The sequence below is a fragment of the Theropithecus gelada genome, chromosome 7b (assembly GCF_003255815.1).
Source record: "Theropithecus gelada isolate Dixy chromosome 7b, Tgel_1.0, whole genome shotgun sequence".
In the NCBI taxonomy this organism is placed as follows: domain Eukaryota; kingdom Metazoa; phylum Chordata; class Mammalia; order Primates; family Cercopithecidae; genus Theropithecus; species Theropithecus gelada.
In genome coordinates this window covers 104030120-104039105 of record NC_037675.1, presented here as the reverse complement: position 1 = coordinate 104039105, position 8986 = coordinate 104030120, and the positions used below count along the sequence as shown (strand labels likewise).

General features: G+C 63.3%; 1 protein-coding gene across 3 annotated transcripts; it reads left to right on the top strand.

The window, feature by feature from the left end:
* Positions 1 to 5155: 5155 nt before the first annotated feature.
* Positions 5156 to 8132, top strand: ANKRD9 (ankyrin repeat domain 9). 3 transcript variants are annotated; one of them, XM_025393047.1, is made up of 4 exons: positions 5156 to 5439; positions 6122 to 6328; positions 6426 to 6500; positions 7031 to 8132. In XM_025393047.1, the coding sequence occupies exon 4, from the start codon at positions 7084 to 7086 to the stop codon at positions 8035 to 8037; it is 954 nt and encodes a 317-aa protein (XP_025248832.1). In that variant the 5' UTR covers positions 5156 to 5439; positions 6122 to 6328; positions 6426 to 6500; positions 7031 to 7083; the 3' UTR covers positions 8038 to 8132. The 3 variants fall into 3 exon arrangements, with proteins under 3 accessions (XP_025248832.1, XP_025248831.1, XP_025248833.1); XM_025393048.1 differs by having other exon boundaries at positions 5184 to 5439; positions 6116 to 6328; XM_025393046.1 differs by lacking the exon at positions 6122 to 6328 and having other exon boundaries at positions 5166 to 5439.
* The last annotated feature ends 854 nt before the right edge of the window (positions 8133 to 8986 follow it).

Here is an 8986-nt window from a genome sequence, read left to right as displayed (position 1 = left end):
TGCAGGTGCCAGTCTTAAAGGCCAGGTGAGCTTTGGTCTGGTCTGGCCAGGCAGTGGAAGGACAGGACCTGCATGAGGTGGGGCAAGTGGTGGGACACCGCCAGGCTCTCACCTGGTCCTAGCCACTCTGCATGCTGGCCTTGCCAGTCTTGCCACATGAAACACCTTCCTTCTGACACCCAAAATCCACCTGACTCACATCACAGATAAGTGCCTAGTGCTCAGCCCAGTCCCACCGCTGGTGAGTGGCTAATTAGGGGGGATCCAGCGTGTCTGGTGCCAGTCCCTCCCTGAGGAACCTGCCTGCCTGCACCTGTGGTGCCTTCCTGGCCGCAGCCATCTGTCCCATCCCACTTGCCCAGATGGCAGGCTCCGCAGGCCTGGCCAGGCAGCAGGGGCTCAGGTCAGAGAGGATCTCAGTGCAGGCAGTAAATGAAGCCCTCTCCTCCAGCGCCTCCCCAGCCGCCACCCCTTCCCAGTCTCAGCAGACGGCCTTGAAAATAGAAGCCACCAGAGCAGATGTCTCCGAGCACCTTTACCTGTGCCCTCCTCTGTGTCTGTGCCCAACATGCTGCCGCCCCAAGAAGAACTGCCCATGCTGCCAGCCCAGGGTGCCCGTCATGAGTGGCAGGCCCCACCCCAGCCGGCCTCCTCCAGGTTATCAGCTGGCCTGCATCGTCAGCGTTTTTGCCCATCAGCGCACTGCACACATAATGGACACACACACATGCAGGCTGCAGCATGCTGCCCACACACACGCGTGCACACACAGCACGCCGCCCATGATGCACAGATGCATGTGTGGGCCTGCCCACGTGTCTGAGTGCACATACATGCATGTGCACGTGTGTTATCCCCACCGTTTCATTCTTTAAGCCTGCCCCTTCCTTTCCCATCCTCACGGCTCTATCCCGCTCCCCGCTTGCTCCTGAACTCTCTCCAAACAGGCTTCTCCCCCAACCCATGAGATTCTGTAAAGGGCACTGTGACCTATGTGTTGCCACATCCGAATCCGTCCCACCTGACTGCTCCCTTATTTTTGGGACACCTTGTCTTCGGGGAGCCCTGTGCCTTCTTGGCCCCACAGCCCTTACCCACCTCCTTTCTTGGAAGCCCCGGCTGGGGCCTTGGGCCTCTCACCTCCTGTCCCTGGTGCCTCACACTCCAAGCACCCTCTTTATACCCATGCCCCCCACCTCCAGGGCCAAGGACACCTCTTGGCTCCGCCACCTTCCAGGTGCTCAGCTTTCCCCTAACACATGGGAGGCCTCCTAGATTCTCCTCATCTGCTCACACCCTCACCTATGGGCCAGGGGTCCTGCAGCAGGTGGCACGTCTCTCCAGGGATTCCCGGTGCCCTCCGCCTGCTACATCACGGTTGGCTTCAGTGGCTGCAGCCTCTCTGTCTCCTTGCAGTGCATTCTCAACTACAGTTGCCAAGAAAACCTAAGCTGGCCATATCACCCCTCTGAGGACCCTTTCCGCTCCCCAGCATCCTCACACGCTTTCTGGGGCCTCTGTGCTTGCAGCCCCAGCCTCCCCCCACTGCCTGTAGCTCCCTGCCTGGGCACACACAGACCCTGCCCTGGTGCGACAAGCCCTCCCAGAGGAAGAGGAGTATGCCTGGGTCAGGTCCCAGCAGGAGCATGATGGGGTCAAAGGTCAACTCCCATCTGAAGATGGCAAGATCCCCCCTACTCCGCCCTCCGCCTGGGGCTTCCTAGGTGTTTGGAAGTCATGCTCTGCCTGTTCCCCTGTCCCAGCCACCCTCCCTGCAGCCCATCCTCCCTCCCTGAGGAATCTGCCCCTTTGCAGCTGGTCACATGTCCCCGGGCCGCCTCTACTGCAGCAGCGATGCCATGAAACCACGTGGAGGGCACCACCAACCTCGGCACTGCTGCCCTAGGAGGTGCAGGATGTCCACACTCGTGCCCACAGGGGGCAGCTTTCATCAGAAGACACTGCAGCAGAGATGGCGGCTGCGACCCAAAGCAGGGGGTTCCCCTGGGGCTGGATCTAAAAGTGACCTGAGGAGAAAAAGCTAAGTGGCTGAGGTGAGGCAGTGCTGTGGGGCCCCGTGGTAGGCAGTGTTACAATGTCTGCTGCCACTTGCCCTTACAGTGGGACAGACACGCAGACTCACACTGAGGCTGGCTGGGGAGGGAGGGACAGGCACGCAGGGTTTCCAATCTGCCCTGTGTTGCTCCTTCAACCAGGTCCTGGGCTCCCATCCCAGACATCTTAATGCTCTCTGTATGTGTGTCTAAAATAATTCACTAATGAAACCACTTCCCAACCCTCCACTTGGGTCTCCAGGGAAAATCCAGGATCCTTGCTGGGCATTCCAGGCCCCGTGGGACCTGGCCAGTCAGGTGGCCTCTACAGTCTTTGGGTCACACTCCAGACCTTTGCCCCTGCTTTGCCCTCTGCCAGAAATGCCTCTTTCTGCCCATCCGGACTTTGTGGCTATGTCCACATCCACAGGAAGCTTCTAGGCAGCAGAGAAACAGGGTCAGACGTGGCTTTTAGAAAAAGGTCTCTGGGGCAGGTGGATCACTTGAGGCCAATAGATCGAGACCAGCCTGGCCAACATGGCAAAACCCCGTCTCTACTAAAAACACAAAAACTAGCTGTGCATGATGGTGCATGCCTGTAATCCTAACTACTTGGGAGGCGGCGGCATGAGAATTGCTTGAACCTGGGAAGTGGAGGTTGCAGTGAGCTGAGATTGCTCCACTGCACTCCAGTCTGGGTGACAGAGTGAGACTCTATCTTGGAAAAAAAAAAAAAAGGCCTCTAGGATCCCCAGTGAGGAAGGCAGGTGGGGGCACGGGGGCAGGGAAAACATCAAGGGGTGGGGAGAGACCTGCCCTGAGGCCCGGTGCACAGCTTGGCATCCACTGATGCCCTTTCACCCTCGTTCCACCAGTAGCCATGGAGATGGCTGTATCTTAACTCCAGCCTTTGAAAAGGGCAAGAGAGTAGGGGAGTCTTGAGCCACAGATAGCCCACCTGGGCACCATCTCCCCAAGATGTCCCTCAGGGCCTGGGCTCCCAAAGGTCAATTATTGACCCCAGGACCTCCACTCATTTTGCTCTCCCTGCCATCGTACTCAGAGGCATCCAGAACTGGCGGATGGGAGAAGCTCTAGGGAGACAGGCCTAGACACAGGAGGAGACATGTGGAGCCGAGGCAAAGGCAGGTGCGGATGCCAGGCCCAGTGCCCTTTGTACCCCTACTCCTGCTGACGACCTGGACTCCCTGGAGAGACAGCGTGGCCTGCAAGGTCCCCCGCCCTGAAGTGGGGAGGGTAGGGCTGCTGGGGTCCAGCCATCCCCCTGGTGGGTCCATGCATGGCAGCCTGGGCAGGGTGCATGTGAGTGCCCACCTGTGCTGGGGTGGCCTGACCCTCTCGGCCTCACAGCCTTGCCTGCCTCGTGGTACTGCCCACCTGGCCTCTCACGACTGCTCTGTGGTGTGTGTGCCTAAGGGATTGAGCTCGTTGGGCTGGGGACAGGGACCTGCCTAGGTCTGTTGAGAGGGCCCAGGTATAGGACTTCCACCCAGACTGACTGGCTGGGGCACAAAGAGAAGCCAGGACAGGGCTGAGTGTGTGTGCAGGGGCGTGCCCTCTGGACCAGGCCCCTCCCACCGGGGCGAGGCAGAAGCCTTGCCTGGATGGAGCGGAGTGGAGGGTCTCCCTGGTGAGATAGTACTGGAAGGGCAAGGGACAGCATTCTGGGGAAGGAACCAGAAAGAGCCCTTGCATGGAATGTGGGGATTTCACCATGAGACCCCAGCTGCCTGGCCATGTGTTGGGGACTCCAGGTGGAAGGTCGTGTCTGGGAGGATGGATGGGGGGCTGGGCAGTCATTGCCCCTCTCCAGATCTGCGTCCACACCTGTAAAATGGACCTAGAATTCCCAGCCGCTGGGGCGAGTGAGGCCATAAATTAGTAAAGATGGACCCAGGCTCCTAAGCCCCCTAGGTCATGACCCCAAACCTTGGAACCCCCCACGGAGACGGTAGGGGTGGCCGAGGCCCAATCCAATCTATCCCATCCAAATGTGGGAAGAACCGCAGGGCAAACCGCCGGTTTCCCTCCTGGCTGCTCCTGTCTTTGAGGACACCTCTCTTGAGCCCTGATTTGCTGGCGGATGAACTGGGGATCATCGTGTCCACTGTGGCTGGTGGTCGTGAAACGAAGTGGAAACAAGAGTGTTCAAGGGCCGGGCGCGGTGGCTCAAGCCTGTAATCCTAGCACTTTGGGAGGCCGAGACGGGTGGATCATGAGGTCAGGAGATCGAGACCATCTTGGCTAACACAGTGAAACCCCGTCTCTACTAAAAAATACAAAAAACTAGCCGGGCGAGGTGGCAGGCGCCTGTAGTCCCAGCTACTCGGGAGGCTGAGGCAGGAGAATGGCGCAAACCCGGGAGGCGGAGCTTGCAGTGAGCAGAGATCCGGCCACTGCACTCCAGCCCGGGCCACAGCGCGAGACTCTGTCTCAAAAAAAAAAAAAAAAAAAAAAAAAAAAAAAAGAGTGTTCAGGCCGAGATGGGCGCAGTGCGCGCTCCTAAAGAGCTGTCCCCATCCGTCCGCCCCTCCCTCCCTTGCGCGGGTCAGCTGGAGCGGGGGCGCGCCAGGCACGACCCTGGCCGGGCAGAAGGCGGTGGAGCCCTTGGGGGTGGCGGCTCCTACCCCGGCCCTCCCATGTTGCAGATGGGGTAACAGCCCGGAGGTTTTTCCCAAGGTCACGGAAGGTCAGAGAAAAGGGGAGCTGGACGTGACAAGGAAAGTCACGCACGGCGGAGGGCGGGCCACCTACGCGCGCGCCCGGGCACACAGAGCAGCGGCGCCCTCCCCGGTCGGGGCCGCTCGGAGCGCGTAGCCTTTCTTCGCCCGCAGCTCGGGTTCCGGGAGACCCGCCCCTGCCCTCCCCGCCCCGCCCCTGCCCTCCCCGCCCCGCCCCTGCCCTCCCCGCCCCGCCCCTTTCGCCACGGCCCCGCCCCTCCTCTCCGTTCCCCCCGCCCGCGCTCCCTCAAGTTTCTCCGAAGTTTTCCGCGGGTCCAGCGGTGCGCTCCGCCCGCCGGCCGGTGACGTAACAATGGTGCAGCGCGGCGGCCAATGGGCGGTGGCGGGGGCCGGCGGCGCGGGCCAATGGCGGCGGCGGACGGTCCCGCGGTCCTGCCTGGCCGGGGCCGCACTGCGCCGCCCGCCGCCCGCCGCCCGCCCGCCAGCCGCCGGCAACGGCACCGCCGCCCTGCGATCCAGCCGCGGCGGCTCAGAGCGCGGCTGCGGCGGGCGCGGGCGGCGGCGGCGGCTCCCTCCCTTGCGTCCGTCGTGGGACCTTCGCCCGCTCGCCCGCGGGGGACGGCGCGCGCTCCGACCCGCGGCAGGGGCGGGGACGCCCGGCCTGTGGCCCCGCGCCCCCCATGGTGAGTCCCCGTCCCCCTCGCCGCGCCCGCGGCCGCCCCCCCCTTCCCCGGCACACGCGCCTGCAGGTGCCGCCCTCGCTGCGCCCGCCACCGGCGCGCGGACGCCCCGCACGCCCCCGCGACCCTCCACCGCCCGACGTCTGGCCGTGTCGGCCAGGAGGGGACGGGTAGGAGGAGGTGGCGGGCGGCCCCGGGCGCGGCGCTGCCTTCGATGGCCCAACCCCCCTATTCACGAGCCGCGGCCGTGACTCTGCCCGGTGACGTGGGGAGGCCGAACTTTACGTAACCTGCCCGGCGCCCCACGCGTGCCGGCACAGGGCATACCTGGGGCCGGGAGGCCCAGGCTTGGGGAAGGGGCTCCAGTCACGGTGGCGTCCACGCGCTGCAGCCCACCCTCACCGTGCGGCTCTCTTTAACTCAGTTACTGCCAGTGATAGTGACCCAGTCAGTGTGTGTGGACGCGGCCTGCCTTCTGTCCCAGGCCCCTTGTGACCAAGGGCTTACCCTTGAAAGAAGGCAGTAGGGAGCTTGGGACAGAGCCAGAGGTCAGACGCCTATGCTCAGGTCGGGGCTGGGGACTCAGAAGGCAGGGTCAGGGCTCAAGCTCGATTCCCTGTGGGTTGGGGGTCCCCACCAATTCTAGAATGAGCCCAAACTGAGACACAGGAGACCTGAGTTCTAGGCCTGGCTCTGCCGTGGCTTGCTGACCTTGGAGAAGCTTGTGCCCTGCTGGAAAGTGGGATGGCAGTACCCGCTTCATCTAGTAGTTGGGGAGATCAAGAGAGGTATGAGACCTGAAGAGGATGGCAGACTATGCGGTGCGGTGCACACCGGTCTCCAAGTTGTTTTCAGCCTCCTGTCTCCTCCCAGGAGCTAGGGGTGCTAACCTGTAAGTGTAGGCAAACATGTTTGGATAGAGGGCTGGTGCCACGCCCCAGGCTCACCCCGCCCGCACAGCCGTCGTCCACCCCTCCCCTTTCTTACAGATGAAGCTGAGGCTCGGCCAGGGACAGTGATAGACCCACATCCCCGGAACTAGGTGATCGCGGTGCAGGAACCAGGTAGGTCTGAGTCTAGATCATGCCTCTGAACAGCCCAGGAAGAGGCTCCAGGGGCCTCCAAGTGGTCTGGGGTCGGAGGTCAGGGTCAGAGTTGCGCTTGGGCTGGAGAGTGGATTTGCTTTATCTTGAGATGTGGGCCCAAGCTTCCTCATCCCCTCCCTGGCCTTTTCTTTGGGGTTGTATGAACCTGGCTTAGGTGGGAACAGAAGCTTTTCCAGTGGGTCCCTGGGTTGGAGAGGGGAGGGAAGATTTGAGGGCATGGGCAGCAAGGGCATTTCCAGCAGAGGTGCCAGAGAGCAAGTCAGTTTCAAGGAGGGAGAACAGGTACAACTAGATCAAGGATGGAGGCGGGGGTTCTGGGCGTGGGAGAGATGGAGCTGTGGGGTGACTGGAAGGGCCTGGCCAAGGCTGGAGGTAGGTATGAGGGCCTGGTGGGCCAGGACCGGAGGGGCTGTGTGAGGGGCAGAGGGGAGTCCCTGGGCCTCCCCAGTTTCCCCGCGCCTCACCGTGGCCCCTTCCTTTCCCCGCAGGTGTGCCTTCGCGGGATCCATGCCTTGAGGCCCAGGAGCGCCCCGCCGCCAGCATGCCGTGGGACGCGCGGCGGCCTGGGGGTGGCGCGGACGGCGGGCCCGAGGGCCCGGGCGCGGCGCGCTCGCGGGCGCAGAAACAGTGCCGCAAGTCGTCGTTCGCTTTCTATCAGGCGGTGCGCGACCTGCTACCCGTGTGGCTGCTGGAGGACATGCGCGCCAGTGAGGCCTTCCACTGGGACGAGCGGGGGCGCGCCGCCGCCTACTCGCCTTCTGAGGCGCTGCTCTACGCGCTCGTGCACGACCACCAAGCGTACGCGCATTACCTGCTGGCCACGTTCCCGCGGCGCGCGCTAGCACCGCCCAGCGCCGGCTTCCGCTGCTGCGCGGCTCCCGGGCCGCACGTGGCGCTGGCAGTGCGCTACAACCGCGTGGGCATTCTGCGCCGCATCCTGCGCACCTTGCGCGACTTCCCGGCGGAGGAGCGGGCGCGCGTGCTGGACCGGCGTGGCTGCAGCCGCGTGGAGGGCGGTGGCACGTCGCTGCACGTGGCCTGCGAGCTAGCGCGCCCCGAGTGTCTCTTCCTGCTGCTGGGCCACGGCGCCTCGCCCGGCCTGCGCGACGGCGGCGGCCTCACGCCTCTAGAGCTGCTGCTGCGCCAGCTGGGCCGCGACGCCGGGGCCACTCCCTCCGCCGCCGGAGCCCCGGCCTCAGCTCCAGGGGAGCCGCGCCAGCGCCGCCTGCTGCTCCTGGATCTCCTGGCGCTGTACACCCCGGTGGGCGCCGCCGGCTCGGCCCGCCAGGAGCTGCTGGGCGACCGGCCGCGCTGGCAGCGGCTGCTGGGCGAGGACAAGTTCCAGTGGCTGGCGGGCCTGGCGCCGCCCTCTCTTTTCGCGCGCGCCATGCAGGTGCTGGTCACCGCCATCTCTCCAGGCCGCTTCCCGGAGGCCCTGGACGAGCTGCCGCTGCCCCCATTCCTGCAACCGTTGGACCTCACCGGCAAGGGCTAGGCCCGGAGCATCCTACGCGCTGGATTTTGGGACAAAACTATTTTTCAGAGCGTTGTACCCGGCACTTTATATATATTGATCTCTGTATAGCACAATCTCTGCCTCATCTGTCGCATGCATTGGGGGCTGGGCTTGGATGGTCAGGTGAGTTCCAAGTGGCAGGTTTTCTGGGTGCAGCTGGGCTCGGGCCTTCAACTCGCTGTCCAGCCCCGGAAAGGAGTGAGGAGCAGCCTCTCACCTTGATCTAGAGCCTTGGACAGGTGTGTGTCCCAGAGTGGGTGACAGCTGAGTGCCGCAGGAGCTGGGTAGGTGCAGGGGTGGGGACTGGCATGTCCAAGCAGCAGGACAGCGTGTAAAAAGGCCTGGAAACCAATAGAACGAGCTCTGCGGCGTAGGATTCTCGCGGAAGGTCCTGTGCGATCAGCCTTTTGCACCCTGTGGACTCCGGGCCAGGGAGGGCACACGGGGCTGGTAGGCCCGTGGTGGTTGGTGTTGAGGCATGACCAAGTTGTACCTGGTATCCACCACCCCCCACTTACCACCAGCTCCTCCTTGGATATCACTACCCTGACAGGCAGCCCACCCAGGGCCTGAATTTGTCCCTGTCCCCCCCTTTTGCTCTTCCCCCATGACTAATTGGCACCAGGTCTTGCTGCTCCTGCTTCTCACCTCTGCGGTGGCAGTAGGCCCTGGCTCCAGCTGCATGTCGGTCAGTGGGGTTAGATGTACCTTCCTCCAGGCCTGCCCTCTGTTCAAGCCCAGAGTGGGCTGGGTGGGCTCCCTAGGTGGCCCCCAGTGGGTGCTAGGTGGTGTCTGGGGTTATTGAGGGGTGGTTCTATCACGGTAGGGACAGGCTTCTTGCCCCAGCCTAGAGAGCTATTTTCTTCAGGAAGGTTCTGGAAATGGAGGCTTGTTCATGAATTCACCACGACTCCAGGCTGAGAGGCTG

Bases quoted from the DNA above. Each gene is read 5' to 3' on its own strand.
- ANKRD9 (XM_025393047.1), top strand. From the start codon at position 7,084: ATGCCGTGGGACGCGCGGCGGCCTGGGGGTGGCGCGGACGGCGGGCCC.